Raw genomic sequence first — 26065 nt, forward strand, 5'->3', positions numbered from 1 at the left:
TCGGTCCCGATTGGTACTGATGGAGATAGCGGAAAACAGAGCGCGACATTCAGAAGAAATTGGGGAAAAAGACCGCGAATTTGTTGCTTTCGATTTACGCCTGGGCCCATTTGGAAGTCAGTGTTACCTTCTACACCGGTAATCTGTCCTTTCGTCACCGCACTAGTTCTGTGTATCACACTTAATTTCCTACCTTCGAGCAGAGGTCATTTCGTTCTTCCGTTCTCATTGTTCTCACTACTATTATAGGATCCTGTTACCTAAAATGAATGTATTCAGGCAGCCGAGAGGAAGAAAGGAGTCTTTGTGTTACTAGCACTATCTTCGTTTCCTCTTCTGACCAACGTTACGTCGCTGTCCAGTACAAAAAGCAATGAAAATAGACCGACAGCCGATATTCATCAATTGGCTCAAGTTATAATCGCGTCAAAAGGGTATGAGGCTCGGTGCAGTTCCGTAAGTGGCGCAGTGGAGTTAGTGGTTGAGATGCAGGTGGGACGGTCGCGGACTACAGCGTGAGTGGTGCGAGGCAAGGGAGCTCCTCGATCCCAACTGCTGCGCTCTACCGCACCGCTTCGAACGCAACCGCTTACGCAACTGCACCGAGCTTCATGTCGTTTCGACCCGACTGTACCACTCCAGCTTTACTTTTGGTCAAGAAGTTCTGATATGATCACTAATACTTCTGGGATTCATAGATTTGAATCTCTTCTGAGCTCATTCGGACTCATTTGACCCATATAATCACAGCAAGATGTAAGCGGTGGTGTTCTTATCTCGTGCCTGCATTTGCTTAACTCTTCACTTATCATTTCTACGAAAAATGGCCTCTTATCAAAGTATCAGTAAGTCGTGTCCACTCAAGGTCGACTTTGAGCATTTCCAGCAGTTTTTCAAGTGGAAAGAAATCGGCAGTTGTTTCTCTTTTCCCCAAATCTTCCCATGTTACTTTCCGCGAAGTTTCCCATGTTACTTTCCGCGAAGTCAAAAAGGTCACTGCTAGCGCGGCGCCTTAACTGCACCGATCTTCATGTCGTTTTCGCCCGTGAGTAACGTTTTGCACCCTCACATGCGTAACAGTTTAGGAAGAATTCCACGTTAGCAGTCTAGTACTCTGTTATCAGCATCAAGTTCCAGAATGTTTTTTTTTTGCCGTTTCCAACCGTGAAACAGTCGGCTCAAAAAGACCTGAAGTTCGATACTCTTGTGCAAGCGGCTGCTCTCGGAGCGGCACGGTTGAGCTAGCGGATAATAGGATCGAGGTGGGTACATGACTAGCTTCGCTCCGACTGCAGCGAAGAGTGGTACCAGTGAGGGTCTCCTCTCGATGCCAACCGCAACTGCACCGAGATTCAGGTTGTTTTGAGCCGACCGTAGGTACTATTTACCTACTGCTTGTGTATACTCTGCCTGTCTAATTATTTAGTTTATTAGGTTTTGAATAGACTAAACTGCAGATCAATAATCGGAGGGAAACGCTATGCTCTCTACACTTTATTTTGATGCCTAGCGGAAATTTCCATGCCACAGCGAGCTTTCCAATGGGTGCATAGATTCAACTTTTTTCTAGCAGTATTGCAGCTCAATAAGTGAGTGTTATAGATGAAAGTCCTTTTGCATTCCAAACATTACGCAACTGCTTCAATGGAATTCACAATGATGTGAGTCACTGTTTGTCCGAAAATTGATTGAAATTTCAGTGAGTAATGATTCTAATTTCATTGTATATCCCGCTGTGTTGACATTTTTTCCCATATACTACGTGTGAATCTTCTCTACTATGGAAATATGTTATCAAGCGTTCCGAATGAGGTGTTGAGGAAGCGACAGCTCTTTTCTCATCTCAGAAGACATCTTATAGTTAGGCTATGCGACTTCAAAAATTCACTTTTTGTTTCTTCATTCCCTTTATTTGCTGATTTCATTACTTCAACCTTTTATACTTGTTCTCTCTTTTGAAATCGCTCATCGCCCACAAATCACATTCTGTGGAGAGTAGTCACGTTCTTCATTTCAACTTTTTTTTGTTTCAGAATGAGTGAAAGCAGCGGTCGAGCGTTCGCAATGGCGATTTCGGTTTTGATGGTGGTCACTGGATCACTGAACACTATTTGCGCAAAATGGGCAGACAGCTTGAAAGCCGAAGGTGTAGCTTTCAATCACCCTTTTTTACAGGTGTGCACACAAGTTTTTATTTGATCAGTGTTATTAACGTGCCTATAATATATTGCAATTTCTCACAATGTTACAGAAAGGCTAAAACGGTGATATCATTTCGTAGAAACCAATCATCAAAAGAAACTTTCCGATGGTCGTTTTAAACTTTAAAAAACTTTTGCTAATTTGCTGTTCAGGCCACATGCATGTTCTTTGGCGAGTTCCTTTGTCTAGTCGCATTCTTTGTCATATACAGTTACAAGAAGCATCGCTGGAATAGAGTTAATGTCACAGGTTGGTTCTGATTAAATTCTTTCGAACTAGATTCATTTTGTGGTTTTTTTTTTCGAAAAAAGAATCGTTCTTGAGTGTTGAGCAGTGTTGCAAGACTTATATGTCTCCACTTTAAAGCCTGAAGAAAGGGCTATTTTTCCCCTGCAGTGAAGTTTACTTGTATCAGCAGTTTTAATGTTCCACTTAAACCAATTTTAGATCACTATTCCACATTCCTTTTGACAATTCTCCCGAATGGGTTCATTTACGCACAGTCACGTCGCTTTCCAAAGTCACATTGCGGTAGTTCGATTGAGGATACTCATGCCGAATGTACACCAAACTAGACATTAATCAATGTTCACTTTCCCTCTAACACTGTTAGGATCAGGACCTTTTCTTTCAGTTAGGAATAGGGTTGGGTGTTCATAGGACACATTTCGAAGATGCCAGAACAGTTACCAAATAAGGCTCAAGTGAATAGCTGAATCTAATCGTTGTTAAACATTTTTCACATATTTTTTTTTCATAATAATATAATGCTTAGCTTCCAGGTGATTCTGGCTCTATTACCGACATAACTTCTGACAGCGAACCACAGCTTCCTCAATTCAACCCATTTGTTTTTTTGCCGCCTGCGTGCTGTGACATCCTTGCCACTTCTATAATGTATATTGGACTGAATCTTACGACAGCCAGCAGTTTTCAAATGCTTAGAGGTTGAATTTGATTTTTTTTGGTTCTTTTGGAAACAACATCTTTATGAAATTTCGCTTCCAGGAGCAGTCATTGTTTTCACCGGTTTACTATCGGTTGGAATGCTCGGAGCACGAATTCAAGGATTTAAATGGATAGGAATGATCCTTGTTATTCTCGGGTTAGTAGTCGTGGGAGTCACTGATATCGTTTACGATGACGATCCGCTTGATGATAAGAATGCTATTATAACAGGTGTGTTTCTTGTAACGCAGTCGGTAAGATGTTCTGCCGTGACTTCACGATCGGGTGGAAACCGCACTAGTGTGAGCCAAGCATTTCTTTCCTTTGAGGTCGATAAATTGGTACCAGCTTTGTCTGGGAGGAAAGAAACACTGATTTTACACATCAGCCTTAAGATAACTCGCTCTAGCAAGTTATTTTGGGGCGTTCGTAAATCGAACTGTTCTTAACTGAAGTTAAACGCGTATCTCGTAGACATTGATTGGCACGTGCCTTTTATCCTTTATGTTTCGGCATTTACATAAAATGTGTTTAACATCACGAAAAGTACATTTGTTAGTAGATCTCAACCGGTTCTTAATTTTTGAGAATTTCAGGAAATCTCCTGATTATAATGGCACAAATAATCGTGGCAATCCAAATGGTCTACGAACAAAAATATCTAAATCAATATGATGTGCCGGCACTTTTTGCTGTTGGCCTTGAAGGTGAGCAAGTACATATGAGCGGTTGTTCGTACAGATGAGCCAATATCCTTGCGTGTAAATCTCTCATTTGTTCCACTTGACAGTAATCAGATAAAATAGTCACAGGAAAATAACTAATTTCACTTTAGTTTTTAAAGGTGCGATTTCTTTCGAATAATTTGCTGAGAAAATGGACTACATGCCAAAATGTATTGCTTGAATTTATGCATCTGCAGGACAGGTTTTGATCCATTAAATTAACGGTCTTTAATTTTTAACGTTTTTCCTTCGATTATAATACAAATATGTTATCTGCTGAAAATTCCCTTTTTTTGTGATCACATAGAGGCTATTGTTGATGAATAAGCCACATGTTTTGTGGGTTCTACTCTAATGAAGTGTTTCAATGATAGAGTAGGGTTAAGGGCAGCGTATCATAAAATTGAATTAGTGTGGAAACCTGGTAGAAAACATAGAGCTCGAGGTGTAGGATGCGAATATATGCGAGGACCGGTTAAAGGCATCACTCCACGAATCTGAGATGGTACGGATTTCAGGTGGAGTATTCGTATACGGGATGGGAGACTAAAAGGACAGGAGGAGAGGGGGGGGGGGGAGGTGATTCCGTCCATTTCTTCCTGATTGCCATAAAAACGGCCCGGAAGCTACGGCTTCAGGCGTTCTGGCGCACTATTTTCTACAAGCAGTTCGACTGGAGCGCGCCAGCCTTGTGCGGCGCCGCATCTTGCGGGCCGTTTTTTACGGCAATTAGGAAGAAATCGACGGAAACACCCCGCTCTCCTTAGTCTCCCATCCCGTATACGAATACTCCACCTGAAATCTGCACCACCTCAGATTCGTGGGGTGATGCCTTTAATTTCCTCCACTCGTCCCGAAAAAAGGAGTTTGTTCCTGCACGTTATGTGAAAACGCTCCTCACTGATCTTCGTTCCGTGAACGTGGGGCGTGCACGACGAAGATGAGTGAGGTGTCCTCGTGAGCTTATTCAAGTAAAACCAATGGATAGGCTGCTGTGGGGACATAGCGTGCAGGAGAAGCGTGAAATGACGTATTTTGTTGGAACAAGCGCCGTTCCCCCAAGTGTTCCACGAGCGGGGGAAATTGAGCTAGCCACGCGTATATTCGTATTCTACACCCCGAGCTCCATGTTCTCCATTCAGCTTCTACACTTCGCAAATCCGTGATACATTGCATTTCAAACGACCTGAAGCTCGAGTTGTTTGTTGCTTTGTTTTAACCAGACTGTATCTAACGTATAATGGAACGCAGCTTTCTCGTCCTTGAAGAACCAGAAAAGGAATACAAAGCTGCAAGCTCTTGTTTTGCATTAAATAGTGATAGTTTCTTTCAGGGCTAAGTGTAAAAGAACTTTGAATAAAACTGAAATGACAATTGAAGTAGATCCTTGTAACACGATTTTGTTTCGGGCCACAAGCACATCTTGTAACTTCTGAATTGGGAATTTCTCATCTTAGATACTGCTAAATTCATGTCTACCAACGAAATTCCTTTGCAGGACTTTTTGGAATGACCATTCTTTCCTTACTAATGGTACCAATGTATTATATTCATGTTCCACATACTTTTTCGACGAACCCGGAAGGTCGTCTTGAGGTAATTTTTGTCTTTCAGAATACAAAAACAAATGTATAAACACTTCTAACCGTTTAAAAAAAACCCCAGTTAAAGTTGTCGAAATGTTTAAGTAACGTATTTGGTTTATAGGATGTCTTCTTTGCGTGGAAAGAGATCTGCGAGCAACCGTGGATAGCAGTAGCCCTGGGTGGAACTATCATTAGGTATCGTGGCTCACCATTATAATTTCTTTTTGTTCTTCATTAAAGCCAATCTCCATATGTTCTATAGTTAAAATGTTTAGTATCGCTTTTTTCAATTTCGCTGGCGTTTCCGTAACAAAAGAGCTTTCTGCAACTACCCGAATGGTATTAGACAGTGTTAGGACGCTTGTGATTTGGGTATTTAGCATACCACTATTTGGCGAGATATTCATTCCTCTGCAGGTTAGTTGGTGTTGAAGTTACTACTTATCATTTTACTATTCTTTATTCATAATTAATTATTTCCTTTACTTTTTCCACGTTCGTCTTCTCGTTTATTCACGCTTTCATCTCTATGCATTCATGCATTTCACCTTTCCAGCTAGTCGGGTTTGCGCTACTCATCCTTGGCATGTTCGTTTACAACGACATTTTGATCGGTCCGTGGTTCCGTCAACGTGTGCTTCCGAACATGGGCGAGTCGCATTTATGCACTAGGTAAATCTGGATCTTTCCACTTTTTTATTATTTACGTTAGTTATTTTTAGCTTAATAGCAGTAGATTTTGTGCTTAAAAGCATCACCCTACGAATCTGAGGTGGTACGGATTTCAGGTAGAGTATTCGTATACAGGATCGTAGATTATGGAGAGAAGGGTGATTCCGTCCATTTCTTGCTAATTGGCGTAAAACACGGCTTGGAAGATGCGGCGTGTGCACACTGTCGGCGCGCTCCACTCGGACTCGTAGAAAATAGCGCGCCGGAACGCTCGAAGCCGTATCTTCCGGGCCGTTTTTTACGGCAATTAGGAAGAAATGGACGGAACCCCCTCTCCTTAATCTACGATCCCGTATAGGAATACTCCACCCGAAATTCGTACCACCTCAGATTAGTGGGGTGATGCCGTTAAAATGTTGAGCATGAACGAGTGCTTTCAACTGTCTATAAATGAATGTTCTCACCTTTCTCATTAAACACCGTTTTCAGGTGCTGTTTCACGATTTGTGGTGCGGATTTGGCTGAAACGGATAGGGATAGTCTCCTCAATGAAGATGAGTAAATCAATCAATCACTCAATCAATCATGTCAAACTCTTGTCCACATTGATGCTTTGCTGATTTCCATTAGTACGGGAATTTCAGTTCATCTTTTCCGAAGCAGGTGCAACTTGCTATCATTACCGACTGGTGCTTTGTTTTAACGTGGTTCTGTACGTTATTTTGATTTCCATCAAACTCGACTACCAATCCCAATAGTTATTGGTTCCAACAGGGTTTAGCTTTGTGAGGTTATTCTTCATGTTCTATTAGCTTCTTTCTCTTTCACGAAGAATGCGATTGCTTAAACTACAACGTTTTGACAAGTTTTAGTGTACTTGGCATATTTCAGCATTCCACGATGCAGTTGTTTGTACCTAAAGTTTGGTTTACACCGTGGTATTCGTATTTCTCACATACGACTTAAGTATGGTTACTAGAAACGTGTGGCTTGTGTGACTTGCTAAATTCTATTTATTTTTGATTTTGTCGAAACTCTCCTAAGGACTTATTTTTTTTCATTTCTTGATGTGTAACGTGATTGGGTGGATGAATTTTTTTAAATGAAGTGATTCAAACGCAAATCCTTAGCGTCAGTGGCTTTTCGCTGCTCTTAGCTATATTTATACAAATTGTTGTTCGTCTTCGAAGAATATCTCGAAAAGCCCCCAACTGATGTGTTTCCCATCTCCTCTTTTTCAAACTCTTTATAAAAAGCAGTTTTCGTAAGCAAAACGGAGTCTGTTCTAGACCTGGTTCTAATTCTTTCCTTTCTTTCTACATTTCCCAAAACCACTAAACGAGTTCACATTTTCACATTCGTCAAGCTTCCAAACATTATTTCTAGTCGATATTGTCTCCACACTTGTTGATCTTCAATAAATTGTGCCATTACCTTCATAACGTTTCCTTGCCTTTCTTGCAGCAATTGCACTTATGCTGTTTGAAGAATCATTGCAACACATTGGGTTGCACTAATGGAAAGTGAACAACATTATAGAATGGGACCACGGGATTTCTGATAGGATATTCATTGTTGCATAAGGATCAGTATAAGTTATTTGCCTCTTCAGGATCTTCTTCGTGAGACAACGGCTCTCTTCCGATTCCTCTCCGTTACTTGTGATGTGACACTGCACAGAACATATCCATCTCATAAAGACTTCTAGATTGTATATGAAGGATTTGAACCAACTGAATTATCTGTTTTCAAAATGTCGCCTATAACTCCAGATTCTTCCTCTCAAAACTCAAATAATTTCCGAATGGACCAAGAGTTGAAAGTCGCATTGTGAAAACCTCTTCTACTAATAGACGAAAAGCTCACTCAGGACTCGTAGTTATGTTTGAAGAGTCTTCTACTGCGATGTCTTTCTATTCTTAAGAAATAGAGAACAAAGAAAAAAAAAGAAGAAAAAATCACTGGGTAAAATGTAGTTGGGGGGTGGGGCACTCGGCGGTCCCCTTATTTCTGGAAGTAAATAACTAAATCAGTCGTAACCCTAGAACCTAAGCATTAGTCTTAGAGGATCTATGTCATGTAAACTAAAGTTAATAAGAGAAAAAAGTAAGAGCATTGAGAAATAAGGGCGCCACTGACTGCATTCCCCCTTCCAACTACATTTTCCGCGACAAAATCTACATTTGGAAAAAAAAAACCACATAATACAACTTTGTACTGGAATGTACACCACTGGCATTCAAGAAACAGCGAAATGAACAGATGAACAAAAGAAATGAAAGAAAAGAAAACTGATCTGACAGATGCTAGAAGATAGGAAGGATTTGGAAATCAACATCAAAAAATATTATTTTGACGTGTCGTGAGCGTTTCCGTACAGTGTGTGTACTGCACGCAAAACCTATGTGACGCCTAAAGTCTCTGAGTTACCATCCGACTTTGGCAAGATGCCGGGTTTAAAAACCTTCCTAAAGCAATATTAGAAAAACTCGAAGCATCTGCAAATCCAGAAATCGGAGGCACTATTTTCTCATTACACCTGTGGGAAAAGTTTGTAAAATTTGCCGTTTCATCGCTCCTGATTTAAAGGCATCACCCCACGAATCTGAGGTGGTGCAGATTTCAGGTGGAGTATTATATACGGGATGGGAGACTATGGAGAGAGAGGGGGGTGATTCCATCCATTTCTGCCTAATTGCCGTAAAAAACGGCTCGGAGGATGCGGCGCCGCACAAGACTGGCGCGCTCCAATCGAACTTCTTGTACAAAATGGTGCGCCAAAACGAATGAAGCCGTATCTTCCGGGCCGTTTTTTACGGCAATTAGGAAGAAATGGACGGAATCACCCCCCTCTCCGTAGTCTCCCATCCTGTATACGAATACTGCACCTGAAATCTGCACCACCTCAGATTCGTGGGGTGATGCCTTTAATTAAACACCCACGGTGATTGTAGGTGTGATTCTGGCACTCTGACATACAGCAGATGTTAAACTCAACTGATGTTTCGAGAGTCTTCAGCACTTGTATAACTGAAAAAATTGCAATTTCATGAGTGCAGAAATTCAAGAGCCCCTTGTTAAGCAAACGTTCTAATTAGAGAGGAGGAGGTGCACCCTCCTTTGGGGTGGGGGAAACATAAAAAAAGGACACAAATCCGCGCATTGAGTCCTCAGTCTGCATCGACGACGAACCAACTCTTCATATGAATGTGATTGATGTAAATTGGATTTTATCATTCTGTCAGGTGTCAAAGAAACTGTTACATTGACTTGTTTTGTCACCAATCCACCCTGCTATGTTTCATTTCAGCACTTATAAGCGTGTTATATGTTGCTTTGTCAAGTAAACTGGGACCCACTGTAGTATTGAGGCTTCCTTCTATTTCTAAGGACTCTCTTGCGTTCTGTAGTTGTAAGATTTGAAAATGAACAGCGTGAATTACTATAAATCATATTTGAATTACTAATTTTTTTAAAAGCTGTTTCAAGAAGAAATTGCAACACAAGAGCAGGAAAAAAATAGAAGATATTGCAGGGTCCTTAAAGGATTGATGAAAGGACCATAAAAGAAAGATGATTTCCCTGCTCAGGGCAAACTGGTATACAACTATGTTGTACTGACTGCTAGAGTTAACCGAAATATTCTTGAAGTTCTCAGAAGCAATTTCTTCTATGTTCCGGAATATAGTTCACACCACCTTATGGTTCTAACCATAGGTCTTCTGGGGACGTGAAAGATTAAAAGACTGGCGCACAGTTCCGGAAATATTATAGAAATATTCAATGTTTTAAGACAATGCTCAATAGTAGTTTGCAATAAAGTATTACTTCCCAAAGATTTCTCTTCTCAGCACTTTTGACTGTTTTTCCTTCTCATAAAAATGAATAGGCGTCCTCTGCTTTGCTGAGAGATATGGTTCTCTCCGAGTTTCCACTGAAACTGGAAAAATCTGAATTGTGACTGGAAAACACTGCAGTTAGCAAGGTGCTACGAGTAAATTCCTGAATTTTTGAATTTCCTTCTATTACAGAAATGGACACCGGCACTTTATGTGAAAATCAACGGAATCATTAGCGATGTTGCTCCCATTTACGGTGTTCATGGCCATGTAGAGCAGCTACATGATATTGCACTTAAACGATCACAGTAGCCCATTCCAAATTGGAAACAACGTACAATCGGAATCAAATTTGGTGAATCGACGTGAAGCGCTACGTCAGAACTGGGACCGCAACTGATCATCTCATCAACATATTTCAGATTCGGAGGTTTCAAGATTCAGATCATCAAGGATGTAGTGCATCATGCCAACTGTAGAACAGTCGTACCAAATTTTCCGCCGGAAATCAAGAAGGAAAATGAACAGAGTTTCTGGTGCATTGCTGATTTCATGTGCTGGATCTGACTCAACTTCTCGTCTCCTTGATTTTTCACAACATTAAGCTCGTTTTCTTCGTGTTCTGGAATGACTTTTTCGCAGGTCATCCAATTTCAAACTTTGTAAAGTACATATCTTGTTCTGATTTCACTTCAGTTACAACAAGACATTGGCGACAGACCCGCTGCAGAACCTCATAGTAGCAATTGTCATTTGGAAACAAGGAACCCATCTTTGTATTACTCTATGAAATATAGAAATGATCAAGCCAGAGAACTTCTAAATGACGTTTACTTTCCAGCGTCTACCTATTTTGTAGAGTTACACTACCAGCACTGTAGCTAGCACAGCTCCACATAGCTGCCGAACCCATCAGAATTCAAAAATGCGGGTTTGTTTTGGGAAAAGTACAGTCTGCTCCAATTTTCCTTCAATTGAAGCAACCAGACGGAGGAACAATTGTGCCCCTCAAACATTATAAAGCGCTGACTGCCTCCCCACCTTCTGATTGAATACATTTACCACCTTCTAAACATCGTCTTAGAGTGTAGAGAGCGTAAAAATACGAATTTTGTGTAATTTCGTCGTATATCAATAAAAGCGACATGACAAAGAGCACAATTAACACAACACAACCGATAAAGATCCTCAAATACGTTCATTTGAAAATTCGAGAAAAAAGTGATGTTGAGAAGCTTACTTTGCACTATTAAATTTGATATTAGAAAAAAAAACGCTCAGATTTAATGATCTTACGTTCTCCCTCATTCCGCACTTTTCTATCCAACAGGTTTCACAAAATAAAGCAGGAGAGCCTGAACAACTTTGTCATCGATTAAGTATGTATAATTTATCTGCAGGAAGTACAAAACCTCAGAAGGTACAGTTTTATCCAGCAATTTCTCCTCTTCATTTGTAACTCCAGATCTTTTGAGCCCAAAATTTCTTCTTAATTATCCTGTATCCTTAAAAAAATCACAAAAAGCCTAATGTCAACCGATTCAAGGCACCATTCGTAGAAACTTTCGATGATGGGTCTATCCGCTAGTAGGTGGGGTGCAAGGCGTTGTTTTCGGGTATAGCATACAGGAATACGACAGAATAATAATAATCTCCACCAATAATAAAAAGAGAAGGGATGGATTACGAACACCGAATAATCTTTACGTTCATGGATTTTATTGACTGGAGGAGTTACTCGATGAAGAAACCCTCTACGACCTTACAACAAATAAAATCCACTTGGCGCTGTTTCATCTCGTTCGATTGATGTAAAACGTTGCTTCGCAAGGTAAGTTGGTCAGTTTGATGCTCCCGCCAGCCCACAGTCTGTGTAGTTTTTTATCCATCTTCATGTAAAGAGTTCCGCTTTCCTGTTCACTTCCAGACTACATCACAAGCACTACGCATGTAACACTGAAAAGAACCCAACAACGAAAATTTCCACAAGCGCTGCCTTCAAACAATTTGCAGGTCGACCTTGCGATTCCGCCATTTTGACGTACTGCTGACACTCTGGCCTCAAATAGACCTGAGTTCTTCAGAATAATTGTGTAGCTCAAAAATTGCTATTGTATAGGCTGCTTTGTATTGCATAACTCAAAGCTTCTCACCAGGAAGACGACGTGATGGTAATCACTACAAATATGTTATCGTAGGTATAACTCAATTTTTTTCATTGTAGTTATTCCTTTTCTGTTCTATTGTTGTGACGTTTTCTAGCCAAGGAGCAATGCAAAGCCGATGAAGCCGTGCGTGATACCGATAAGAAGGATGGAAGACTAAAGAGCACGGTGTTAATCCATGCCAAAAGGGATGCGTCTCAATTCAGAACCACACGTGCGGGCCTAGAGTGAATTCTAAGTGTTTTTCTCCTTCCAGACGATTCTGGTACCAACGGAGCGGATCGGAAGGTATGAAGGGCTCGATTGGCAGCGAAGCGGTCATCAACCAACAATCGATCGTGCAGTCTGAGCTGAAGTTCTTACCTACCGCGCACACCCGCTCTGTGTCACACCGATATCTGAGGATCTCCAAGCAATCTCAGTCAGAGTGCGCGCAACAATAAACAAATTCTTGGCAGTTTTTTCGATCGAGTCCGTCCGCTGTCTCTTTCAAAAACAGTTAAATAAAGCTTCACTGTGTCGTGTTATCTTGAAGCATCTGCTTCAGTGAGGAATAATCAGCTCATTTTTTAGTGTTTTTTTTGAAAGTAGTGAGTGATATTCATATTCACCACTTTCAAGCACGCTACTTAAAACGTTCCTAATGCTACGTTGCATTGCATTTTGCCATTGACAATTCTTATCTGAGGTATACGTGCAGGTAACGGCATACCTTTGAGTTATCACTGTCTCCATAGTTGCGCAATCGTTATCTATCCTGAAAAGTTCGCAATCAGAAATAAGTGACATCCTAACTCCATCTTATTTGCCTTTTGGCTTCAATACGTCACCGAGACTTAATAACTGAGCATCTTTCAATCTCATGGCGTGATCGTTCATAGGTCTAATCCAAGAAGACGTGGAACTTTCAGACGGTCGGATATTTTCTTGCTTAAAGACATCATGTCACTAATTTGACGTAGTGAAGGAATCCCCGGGAAAAGCTAGAGATGGGTTTGTAGACAGCGGGGTCAGTGATGGTTCCGCTTATCTTGTCATGATCCTCGTAAGAAATGGCGTGGGAACCACTCTTGTCATTGCGAGTTGCTTTAGAACGCTCCTCTGTGCACACGTTCGGGTCCCCTTAGCAGTCCATTCATTGGTTTTACTCGAATAGGTTGGTGAGAAAACATCACTGATCTTCGAACGACCGTCCCTGGATGTGGCGCGTGCACAAGGGTGGTGCGTTGCAACTGAAATCGTCTTGAAAGCGTTGTCTTCCATGCCGTTTCTTACGACGATCAGAGAAAGATGAGTGGAGCCACCCGTGATCTCGCAGTCTACAACCCTATCTCTAGATTTCCCCTCGGTTTCCGCATACCACGTAAGACTCGTGGTTTGCTGCCTTTAATATGTCATAGTCGTCTACACATAGCTAGCTGGTTGTGAGAAACGGTCGTTAAAAAAGACCAATGAGTATAGGCTTACGTAAAAGGCCTAAATATTCGCAAAACGTGATATCGCATTTTTGAGCTTTCAATTCTCGACTCCTTTACGGTGATAAGTTTGCTCACGGGTACGAAGAATACCAACCCTCCAAGAATGGAACTGTTGTAAACATGAACATTTTAGAAAGTTTTAGCATGGAACTCGGCGGCCGAGATGTTCAAGCAATCACTTTCACGCGGTTGTAGGATAGAAAGACTTTGAGGTGTACTAATTGCTGGAGTTGTCGAGTTCATAACCACTCATGTTTGATGGATACCCACATTGTTAAAGTGTGGTATACTAAACAAATATTTCATTTGAGGGACAGACGTGATAGGCAAAGCCAATAACATTATCTATTAAAGAAGTGCATGTACGTATATCACAACTCGAAATCAAGTCGTTCCTAAGCGTTATCAGGCAGTGTTGTTTTTTTCTAAAATAGCCTTTCTTATGTTATTCTTCAGAAGTTCAGAGACAGTTTGCGTCGTAATCGCCACTCCGCTCTGTCGAATAAAAATTCCACGCACATGGACACGCGAATGTACCTTTGTGTTGCCTTCATGTCCTTCTTAATCCAGAGATAGGGTTTCCACTCTCAGTGGACTTCATCTCTATTGATGTTATCTCCAGTCGTTCATATTGATTGTAACAGTAGTATCTGGACCAGCTGACTGGATTTCTCATACAACTTTTCCATTTAAGAATGCGAGGAAGGCCTGTGTTTGCTTTGGTAATTTCTGTGCTGATGGTGGTCACTGGATCCCTCAACACTATCAGCGCCAAATGGGCTGATAGAATAGAGGCCAATGGCATCCCCTTCAATCATCCGTTCCTGCAGGTAGGGGTTGAAAAATAGTGAATGGATACGCTTTTCACGACTCACTCCACGATAAGAGATTTGATATTTTGCTTTTACCATCACACTAATCTCTTAGCACCATTGCACGATACAAAAATTGAATACTTGACTAACCAAGTGCATGCCAAGTATGTTACTTGATGTTTAATGTAGAATTCATAGAATTTTCTACTATTAGCAGATGTCGAAAATGAAGATATTACATATTTATGTATATCTAAAAACTAAGTCGAATTGGGAACGTCAGATATGTCGAGAAGTAAGTTCAATGGTAGGTGTTCAACTGAGTTCCATGCAGTAAAGCAAAAGGTAAAGCAAAGGCAAAATTGTGAAAAGTACGATATCTATGATGAGAAATTAATCATTCACTCAAGACTAAACGTAAGCCTTTGCCTGACTCAAATTTCAAATTACTTCTTAGTCGTTCACGCTCGAATTCTATTGAAACTTTGAAAAACGTCATCCTATGCGGAGGTAGTAAAATGAATCAAAAGATGAATACAATTAAAAATACCATAGTAATGCAGAACACAAACAAGGCGATCGCTCAAATCTTGTCAGCCTCTGTGATATTCGGTGTTAAAAGTCTAGACAAGGTCATCAAAGAAACGAGGAATTGACTTGATTTGGTTGCCCCCGACTACTTTGGATAAGATTGAATCATCTCTATGGCTCCTTTTATTAAACTGTATGATATTTTAGAATGGGGAAATCTTTGCGCATGAAGCTGTTTTATAAAACTATGCTGTCCTGCATCTTGTTTTCTTTCAGTATTATTAGATCGTACTTGGAAGGGGGACAGTAACCAAATTCATAAGTTTTTTTTTTCTTGAACAACTCCAAAGGTTTGCTGCCTTTATGATTTTATAAAATGGGAAGATTTCGTGACTCGCAATTTTGCATGTCAACTTTCAAGTAAAGAGTCTTGAAAGAGTTAAAGCTAGTGTACAGCATAACATATAAAGCAGTTTAGTACCATCAAATAGTTGAACAAGTGAAATTGTAGGCGGCGTGCATGTTCATCGGAGAATTGCTGTGCATGGTCGCTTTCTGGGTTCATTTCGGCTTTCGAAAATACATGTGGAAAAGAAGGAACAAAGCCGGTCAGCTGAACAGCAGTAATTTTTTCACTTCAGGAAATTACGTGCTGAAGAATGTTGAATTTTTAGGAGAACAATATGAAGAGCCAAGGCTGCCTCGTTTCAATCCATTTGTGTTCCTACCACCTGCAATCGCGGACATCATCGCGACATCACTTATGTATATTGGGTTGAATTTGACAACAGCGAGTAGTTATCAAATGTTACGAGGTGCATTGTCATGAAAATTTCAAATTCAATTTGAAACGTGTTATTAAATCCAGTTCACTGATTACGTCCGTATTTACTTAACCTTTTAATCATTATAGGAGCACTTATTGTTTGCACTGGACTCCTGTCCATATTCTTGGTCAACGCTCACATTCAAGGATACAAATGGTTGGGGATGTTATCTGTGGTTTTGGGGTTGGTTGTTGTAGGAATAACGGATCTATTTCTCGGCGATCACAGTGAACACAAAAAAGAAGATGTGATTATCGGTGAGTTCACGATTAATACAATCGCCCTAAAAAGTGCTCTAATGCAATACGTTGTCTGTGAAGGCGTTCATTCAGCACCCTCCACAGTATGCGGGAAATCTCGGACCTTTTGTTTATTATAATTTCTTCCTGTAACAGCGGAGGAATAGAACTATATACAGTTAAAAAAGCCCTTTTTCATTACTTTTGTAGTTTGTTTTCATCCTAAAACGCCTCTAAGATCTCATGTCATAGGATTCGACCTCTGTCGCAGTTTTTCTTGTCTATGCGCATGATTGCGGTTTTCTTGACTTGAATGATAGCTAGATCCTGTCGTAGAAAAAGGCTAGCAGTTCCAGAAAAAGTGGGGCAGAAACTCAATTCCTACAAACTAAAGTCTTTGAGGAGATGACCTGGAATCAATAGAAACTAGTGAATGTATGTAGTCCTATTATTATGCATGATTATTTGGTAAAATAATGAAGAACGACAAAGAGCAAAAAGGAAAAAGGGGTCTCTCGGATACTGCAGAGGAGGATCAGTGCGTACCTTCACAGACGACGCGTTGCGTCAACGGGTTACGGCACCTTTTATGCTGACCACATGATTGACAAAAAAAAACCCCATAAAACTCGCTTGAAACATGAATCCTTTGCCAATTCCCTCATTTCAGGAGATGTTCTTTGCGTCCTAGCACAGGCTGTCGTTGCACTCCAACTTGTACTAGAGCAAAAATATCTGCGCAAATATGACGTGGAGCCGCTACTTGCCGTTGGGCTTGAGGGTGAGCCCCTTACTTCGGGAAATTGGCAATAAAACAATGTTTGACGCGTCTAGGAATATACGGGTTAACGCTTCTCATAATCGCCTTAGTACCATTATACTTCATCCATGTCACTCCAACTTTCTCCACAAATCCAGAAGGTCGTCTAGAGGTAAGCCATGCTACTTTTTTGACGATACCAAGCTGTGCTGATAGAGAGGGGCTACCCATGGTGATATCTTTTGAGATAATGTCGTTAAGATTGCTGTAGAGCGGGTAGCGAGCGCAACCGCTTACGCAGCTATATGATAAGTAGGCCGTTTTGACAGCTAAAGGTCCGACTACCGTAGTGTTAGTAAAAATTTGCGGTAGACGGCAGTAACCTCATCAAGTTGCCTCCTTACCTGCTTCTCAAAATTTGCTGAGAGACATCAACTCCAAGCTAACTCAAAGTTAATTTCGAGTTAAATGCGCGGGGCGCTTCTCGAATCCACTGTTAGCTCAGGAATCCCAGTAACTCGATCGAGACGGTGGATTGAGACTTCTTCTTCTTCAGCCACATATGTTGGAGTTTATTCCAATGTATAATTTGCTCTACGCGAAAAGAGAGGGAAAAACTCCATGTCCATGATATGTTCGCATCTTAATTGCGCATTTGAACCTTACCAGATGTTTTAGGGTGTAGGGGATACAGCCTCGAATAGCGAAGGCAACTCTCAGTTCGGCAATATCTGATATACAGGAGTATTTCTTCTCTGCTTCACCCACGACAAATGTAAAAACCCCAAGCAGGAGTAGGATCATATAGGATTCATCTCCATTTGTTACGCTCGTGAGATGGAAAATTTGTTTCCAGTTCTTGAGTAAGTGCTTAAAAAGGAGAACTTATCTGAGTTGATGCGATAAGTCTGCAGGGGAATTATTGAGGAATCCCTTTGAAAAATGTTAACAAAGAAGCAAAAAGAAGAAATTTTTTATTTGTACAATAAGCAAGCGCGTAGCGTGCAAGTGTGGCGTTTCTAAGCACCCCTCACGGGGTCTTTCGGGATATTCACAATCTCACTGCTAATGTTCTTTAGCACTGCATGCTTTATATTCCATCTGTGTCATTACATATGACTCTCGCGACACTGCAACATAGTGTACTTCAGGATGTCTTCTTTGCTTGGGATCAAATTCGTGCCGAACCGTTGATCGCTGTCGCTTTGGTTGGCCTTATCATCAGGTATGTAACTACTAGAAACCCATGTACAATCGGCAGTTCTTTTCTTTGTAGTGTGTCGCAATGCGCGCACTTTCTATGCATGCCACTCTTTTTCTCCATCATTAAATCAATCTGCCGCGGCCAAATCGAACGCACTTAGCAACCGTCGAGGCAGAGGAAGCCATCGTCGACTTTATAATCTTTCGAAATTCGCTCCGACCGAAGAGAAGCTGTGACAATCGCAGACACGTCGCTGGCTTCTGCAATGCTACGTCGGGGTTCGGTGAAGATATGCGTACAGTTTGTCAATTCCGAATAAAAACAGCCGTCCTCGTCGGACTCCGATGGAGCGTTATGTAATTCAGTCCAGATATTGTGACGTCTAATGGTGATATCATCCATTGACAGTGCTTGAGATGCTTTCGTTTCCATTTGTCGTGTACCCCAGCATTGACAGCCGAAGGAGAGCTATATTCTGCAAAATGAAAAGAGTTGCCACCAACTCCACATAATGGTGTTCAGTATTGCATTCTTCAACTTCGCCGGTACGACTGTCACCAAAGAGCTCTCTGCGACAACCCGAACGGTGATTGACAGTATCAGGACCATTGTAGTGTGGGGCGCCAGCATACCACTTTTCCACGCCAAATTCATCCCTCTACAGGTTAGTTTCCGAAGATATGTTGTAAAACATTTGACGTCGGCAGGTTGGCAAATGATGGATATGAGCATCACTTTTCAATCTGCCGACAACAAGCTGTTACATAACCAACGAGAAAATGGACTAACTACCAACTATAGTGACGGGAAGAAGTTAGAGTTCCATCTAAGAACCTCGCAGGCACACTGTCACAAAACAGTCATACACATAGTTATGTACAGTTACACGAAGAAATGGAGCAGAAATTGAATCCTCATAAAGTAAATCTTAGAGGTGCTCTAGTAACAAAATAAACGATAAGTTTAATGAAAAACTTTGCTGGGACTACATGATCCTACCTATAGAAAAAACAACAAAGGAACAATTTCCTAAAAAAAAAACAGAAAAAAGAGCTTTCCGTGCCCCATTGAAGCGGATCAGACCCCAAGTTCAGTGACTTCCTAAAGTGTTCTTTCCTGCCGTTCGAAAATCAACGTAAAGAAGATGGAGGTTATCTCACATTTTCAGATAATCGGTTTCGTTCTTCTCATTCTTGGTATGTTCATTTACAACGATATCATTATTGGTCCTTGGTTCCGCCGTACGTTCCTGCCTAGTGTAGATGAACCATCTCCTGGAGCTTGCACACGGTAAGTTGTAGTTCCGCTCGAGTTAGAGTTGCTGCACTAAGACTGATAGTACTCAAGTTTCGAGATGTTTCGTTTTGAAGAATGTGGACGGAACACTGTATTAATTAACATATCTCTGTGTTCCTTGTCATAACTTCCAACTGCTTGCACCTTCGAATTTTTGAACAAGTAGGCAGAGTACACATAGCTCCTCCCCGAATCAAGATTACCCATACAAAGTTAGGTCCTAATATGCAGCACCAGCATTCGAAGTGACTATAACAGCAAAATTTTTGCTGAACATGAGTAATTCGAGCAAGAGGCTATTCGACTCTTAGTCTTTCTTTTTCTTCATTACCAATTCGCTCGTACCATGGGTGGTGCTATTTTGAGTGAGCTAAGTCCCAGTCAAATCCACCGTGAGCCGCATCAACCACATAGCGATCTTATGGGTAGTCATAAACGTTTTGCGTATAGCTCTGTCTTTCTGTTGCGTTTCTTACCGCTAGCAGTAGTCAATAGAGCTTCCATCTACTCTCCATTTTCACAACGATTTAACCAGCAAGATTTTTAAGAGGTTACAATAATCTGGAAGATGTTTTAGAAAAGTTGTCTTTTCTTGTTGCCTACCCGGATTTCTATCTTGTTACATTTTCTGCCGAAGACTACGTATTCATCTAAGCATTGTAGCAGAAGCCATAGATTGGCAAACGGTTGCGAACAGCTCGGACTGTAGAGATGATTGGGTTTAATGAGGGTTCCCTCGATCACTGCAGCTATAGTAGGATCAGAACGGCATAAAACACGGTGCAGTTGCGTAAGAGAGAGCCGCAGTAGCGGGGCGGTAGAGTGTAGAGGTCAGGATCAAGGTGGGACCATCGCGGACTGAGGCAAAGAATGGTGCTAGCAAGGATCCTATCTCTACCCTAATCGCTATGGTCCACCGCGCCACTTCGAGCGCGGCTGCATCGTGCTTCATGTTGCTTGGACCCACCGTAGCTTCAGCGCGCCGCTTCGCAACCGCTCCGATATCTAAGTTGTTTGACCTGACTATAACCACCCCCATTACCAGTGACCTTCTGCCATCTAATGAGGAAATCTCCAATTCAAGTTCTGTAGATATGGTTTTTGTTCGAAGATTTGAAATCCACATGGATCAAAACGACATCGTTTCCTGACGCCACTAGAATAATAATTTCCTTCTTTTCTTAGTTGTTGTTCCAGTTACAATTCTAACATTTTGTTGAGTCTTTTAGCTCCACCCGCAGTAAATTTAGTTTCCAGTACATTTTTTTACTGCATAAATTCCTCATTAGTTTGGTTCGCTCCTTAACATGCGATATGCAAGGATGGATGTATTCAAGTAAAATTAATCAAGTAAGGAGAGCTCACCGCAGCGGTCACACATGAAGACAACTGCGTTGGGAGCTCGGCTTGAAGCACGAAGTGTAAATTGACCTCACAAAATGTCCACCGGACCCTAGCGCGCTCTAAAAGGCTTCTTGATACTCCTGGGAATTCAGCATCGAGACTGCCACTCCCGTCCCCCTTTTAACTGGTACTGCTTCTAGGTAATAACTGAAAAAAAAACACACTTGAAGCCAACAATTCACGTTAACCTCGACCTCCTTCACTTTTAGCTGCTGCTTCGCATTCTGCGGTGTTGAACGAGAAGAGGACCAAACTGAAGAGGCAAAAGCAGAAAAGCAGAAAGCAAGGGTACGGGCAGAAACTCTTGGACTCGACACCGACGTAGAAACGACGAAGCATTACTGATTCCTTCCAATGAGTGGGAAGAGACGTGGAACGCTGCATGCTATGCAGATTCCACACGCTATTCTACGCCTTAGTACTGGGACAACGTTAACGCCGTTTGGATACGTTCTTATAACTCAAAGTTATTACTTTCTATCACAGTCTTTTCTTATCTTGGTGTTGCTGAAAGAGTCCAGAATCGAGTTAAATTTAAGCTTAGTTCTAAATCTATTCTAGATGCAGATGTCTATGTTTTTGCTATGTATGTAGTTTATCTTTATTCTTATGCCTAATGTAGTTTCCCTATTGTACTTATTCTTCTTTCCTTAACGAACTAGATTGTTTCCTCCAAATAACAACTATTTATGTTCATTTCATGTTTTAAATTTGTACTATTAGAATTAGAATTGAATTTTAGCATCGTTCGGCCCGTCTGTACATACGTATGCTACCTTGATTCTTGTCGGCTTCTTTTTCTGTTAATGCTTGCACTTGCAAAGATGTCGTTATGTTTCATGTTTGAAATGTGTTCATTTCGATTGATTTAATCTCTTCTTTCATAAGTTGTATTTAACGGTCTTGTCCTCCTTTATACGTTAAACAGTACATTTTTCTTCCCACCATCTTGCGATGACATCGCAAGGAACTTTTCATATGAGTCCTCTTTTCTCAAGTCTTGTTTTCTATCTTGAAGCTGTAGTGTTTCTCGAATTTCAATTGAATGGAATCAAGAACATTTCCGCAATCTCTTGTCTTTACTTTCTTAGGTCACGGATGTCAGAAATCAAAGCACAGTTAGACACACTTGCTTGGGTGCAAAAAAAATCATCCTTCGCTAGTTTTCTAGTTTCTTGCGATCCCAAGCCACCTCCTCAAAGACCGGTAGGAATTGGATTTATGTCCAGTTTTGTGTCTCTGCGCCTAGCTAGTGTTCTTATAAGACGACTTTGGGGTTTAGCTTTCCTCCGCAAACAAAGTTAATCGTGTACAGTTACATGAGGAAGTCTGAACTTCACCTATGTGTCGCATATGTTTAGGAAACTTTGGTGGAGTTCGACCAAACTGTGTAGAAATGCCGTTAAAATGAATAGTGAAACTTTTCTTGATGTAAAGACAAAAGAGGTGAGAATAGATGTCTTTTTAGAGTTGCTCTGTTGCCTACAGTACCCTGTAATTTTGGCAAAGTGTCAGCTCTCCGGCACTTCCCGCCGAATTCACTGTAATATAAGGAGGGAAAGAAGTATGAGCCAAGCAATAGATCTGAGAGAAGATAAAGGTAAAGCTGAGAATGAAGGAAGAACTCGACATTTCACCTTAACCAAGTCCTTTTAAATGTAAGACAAGTAATTACTAACTCTTCTTGTGTTTTTACGAAACGATCTCAACTAAAGATACCTACTCTTGGACGAATATGGATGCTCATACGTATTAAGTTTTTCTTGTTGACCATGACCAGGAGTCAATATTTCAATAACACTTATCCTAGCTTTTCTCGATTCGTCTTTTCTCTTCTTAGCAATTGAGCAGCTAATACTTGCGTCACTGCAAGGTGCCTCTTTTGCCAGATTATGAGGTGTTCATTCTTTGATGTGTTGATTTTCTTTGATGCTTTTTTTTCGGTTTTGAAAGATCGAGCGATATGAACGTGAGCATGAATCACAGACACTGCATTCCGTAGTAGAGAAACATATCAGGGATCTCCGCTGATTACGCTATCAACGGTGCGTGCGTCAAGAAGAAAAATAGTGCTAAGGAGTTGGAGGTGACAGTAGATGGGGCCATGAGTTAGGATCGGTGACGCCTCTCTTAGGGTATTCTGAGTTGTAGAATACGAATACAACAGCACCACATTGTAAAATTTGAATTGAACGCAGAACAAATTTACGAATTTTACTCGCTCATTAATATCGAGCTTTAGGACAACCACCAAAAGTCGGTTTCTTTTGTCCTCAAGGAGGCTGTTGAGATAAATATAGTCCTAAAGAAGGGTGTTGGGGTGCGGTTGAATTTCCTCTTCAGTGGACAGCACACTTGACCGAAATCAGCTGCCACAGTTCGTACAAAAGGTTCTCGCCGTTACTTTGCCTCTTTGACCGTTTCATCTGGAAATCTCCTTCACATGAGACCGTGAGCCTTCAGTGGGCCGAGAGTGAGGTCGCGTGGTCGAATCGACGAAATCAACGTTGTTGTGCGCAGATAGCAGATTAGCAGAGCAAACCCCTAACTTTTTGAAAAAAGAAAATTATTTCGGTTTTTTGGAACATGTCGGGAAATTCATGTGACTCAAGGCTCTATTTTGAACAATTTTAAACATTGTTCGAATAATTTTCTAAGCGAATATCTAAGTTTACTATAGTTTACTTTATTTACGATATACCAGTGTTTAGTAATCCGAATTTTTGCTGGTTTCCCATTTGAGACGGCATGGGTTGGCCACCAAAACTAGGTGTAGCTATTTTCGATTTTCCTGAAAACTTTCATCGATTTAATTCGCATGCTGAATAGATGTCGTATTCATTTCCAGTGTGAAACGACCCCCTTATTAGTTGCAGATGGCTTGAGATTTTAAAAAAAATTGAGAAAAAAAATTGGACTCATCTCCTTCAGCTATGGTAGGGTCAACACGACATGAAGCACGGTGCAGTGGAGCGTTGCGTTCAGGGTTCTAAGGGGACCCTAACTGGCATCATCCATCGTCGCTATTCGCAATGATCCCACATCGATTTCATCTTCCTCCTCGCCTCTCCGCTTCAGTGCAGCCGCTTACATAATGGCACCTTGCTTCATGTGGTTTTGGCCCTATTATACTTTTGTATCAAAGAATTACATGTTTAAAATCTGATATACGAAGTATTTCGTTCGAAAACGAGGAAACCTGGTTGTTGTCTGTGTGCCTTTGTGCAAACCAGTATTATGGAGGATGTAATGCAGTAGTGCGAAATAAGGAAGCAACGTATTGAAAGACTCATCTATCACTAGAGCGAGGATGTGCAGCTGAAATCAGCTAAAATCTTCGTTCAGAAGAAATACCGCCAAGCAGTGAATGATTTCTGGAAGTACACCAGAACGAAGCGAATTAAACAGTAGACAACACATTCAATATGATTTTGTTCACCGCTGAAAAATTGGAACCCAAACTTAGGCTTGTAAAATTGAGTGGTTTCTGTTTTGAGAAGTAACTTTATTGTCAGAGAAGTTAGTAAAAACGGACAGTATGGAGAGATAGAGGAGGATATTTGCTACTATACCTTTTTAAACCAGTCTTTCCACTCTGACAAGTAAGGTAAAAAAAAGTGGACCTGAAAGTGGGAACCGAAACGTCGAAATTTAAGAGTATTTAATCTTTTTGTACCTATTTGAAACGAACAGGTAAGTGTTGCACAAAAAATCTCAGTTCACACTCTATCAGAACATATTATATCATGTATGACATGTTGGAAAATCCTTTCTTAATGGAAATTCTATGTGGGTTAGCCAACGTTAGCATGATGCTTCCTCCTCCTCTCTCTCTCCTTCTCTCTCTCTTCCTGAAAAAGCTACGCATCTTTGCAGCTCAAACGGATATGCCTTTCACTCTATTGATAGGTTTTTACTTAAGCTAGTTATTTAGAAAAAAGACTTGTTTTCTCATTTGCAAAAAAGAATCTCACTATGAACATATGAGAGGAACTAATTTGCTTTATCAAAGACAACATACATGCTTGCATAGCTTTGGACAGTGATGAAAAGATAGAGTGCTCGCCTATCAGATGCATGGCGCCTCATCGGTGCAGTTTTGCATCATTATATACTTTAGTATTTTTCGTGACACACAGACAAACAAACAAACAAACACGCACACACAGACTAAGCGCGTTATTGTATAGCGTGATATATAACATCATGGAGCAGCATTTTGGTGAATCTCACACTGCCAAAGGATGGGAGAAAGAAAAGTGAAGAGCGTCTTTTTCTGTCACCACGTTTGACCCTTAATTAAGCAGAATGCCTTGGATTGCGACATGCACAGTTTCGAAATGTTCCTTTTGTTAATACGTTGAATTCATAGTTATATACAGCTCCTTTAAAAGCAGTTCTTATAGAACTAGTGTTTTTTCTCTTAGAATCTTAGGCATTTCTCCCCAAAAATAAGTCGAATCGAAGTTGTTGTTACGTCTTTTCGTCGCATGTTTGTAAAATTGCGCATCAGCTGCTATGTTTCACGTGATAGTTCTCAATCAGTTACTCGTTTACGTAGAGCGCAGCTGTTGTTCCAGGTTTCTAATCCGTACGCACCAATCTACGCAGTAATACTCATGCAACTTCAGTGATGCAAAACCGTCTTCTTTTTTCTACTTATACGTTTACCTTCGATATCTGTATCTGTATCTTTTCATTCTACTTCGGAAAATATCACACCGAAGTCGGTTTTTTTCTCTGTGCTTTTAACATCTGCCCCGAAACTTGATGCGTGTCTTTAGTTCTGATGCGCAAAACATTACCCAAGAATAATCACGAAATAATCAACTTCAAATCCTCAATGTGACGTTCGAAAGTGGATTACAGTGCTCCCTGCACCGCTTTAAATCACCTATTTGCGACGCAGATCAGTTGTGTTGTCCGGAATGACTGCAGCATCAGTATAGTCAGTTCAAAATGTCCAGACTTGTAATGCGGTGCGGTCTGCCTAGTGTGACCTCAGGTCAAGACCTTTAACTCCATTATAGCGTATCGTAAAGCGTAAAGTCTCTGTACGTGATGTTTAGTTAGTCCTAGAAAGATGTAGGAGGTAAATGAGAAGGTCAATAGGACTGGCATCTTTGATAGAATATTAAGCATATTAGAGATCACCACATGTCAAAACCTTCGTCCTAACGTTTGCACTGAGTTTTGGCAAAAGCTCACTCAACTCAATTCGATGTAATTGATAGTCGAGTCAGTAATTCCACGAAAATACTGGTCTATATCCCCAAAACATCACTTTACAAAGTTCGGTGGAAGTCATTCGCTCCATTGAGTTGTGGTCGGAACATATGTGCATTGTACATTTAATTACTTCTTGGATTCCTGG

General features: G+C 40.9%; 2 protein-coding genes across 4 annotated transcripts; both read left to right on the forward strand.

Moving 5' to 3' along the window:
* Positions 1–1521: 1521 nt before the first annotated feature.
* RB195_020990 (uncharacterized protein) lies at positions 1522–6695 on the forward strand (the record flags this gene model as incomplete). Of its 2 annotated transcripts, XM_064189590.1 has the most annotated exons (12): positions 1522–1545; positions 1603–1661; positions 2034–2175; positions 2355–2451; positions 2985–3149; positions 3211–3381; positions 3747–3857; positions 5374–5471; positions 5583–5656; positions 5737–5878; positions 6018–6133; positions 6623–6695. In XM_064189590.1, 12 exons carry the CDS (start codon positions 1522–1524, stop codon positions 6693–6695), a joined length of 1272 nt encoding a protein of 423 aa, XP_064045470.1. The 2 variants fall into 2 exon arrangements, with proteins under 2 accessions (XP_064045470.1, XP_064045471.1); XM_064189589.1 differs by lacking the exons at positions 1522–1545; positions 1603–1661 and having other exon boundaries at positions 2035–2175.
* Positions 6696–14310: 7615 nt separating this feature from the next.
* On the forward strand, positions 14311–21036 carry RB195_020991 (uncharacterized protein; the record flags this gene model as incomplete). Of its 2 annotated transcripts, XM_064189592.1 has the most annotated exons (11): positions 14311–14445; positions 15473–15569; positions 15636–15776; positions 15875–15944; positions 16017–16045; positions 16698–16808; positions 16862–16959; positions 17939–18012; positions 18514–18655; positions 19160–19281; positions 20901–21036. In XM_064189592.1, 11 exons carry the CDS (start codon positions 14311–14313, stop codon positions 21034–21036), a joined length of 1155 nt encoding a protein of 384 aa, XP_064045473.1. The 2 variants fall into 2 exon arrangements, with proteins under 2 accessions (XP_064045473.1, XP_064045472.1); XM_064189591.1 differs by having other exon boundaries at positions 15875–16045.
* Between the last annotated feature and the right edge of the window lie 5029 nt (positions 21037–26065).

Source organism: Necator americanus, chromosome II, assembly GCF_031761385.1.
Source record: "Necator americanus strain Aroian chromosome II, whole genome shotgun sequence".
NCBI classification, from domain to species: domain Eukaryota; kingdom Metazoa; phylum Nematoda; class Chromadorea; order Rhabditida; family Ancylostomatidae; genus Necator; species Necator americanus.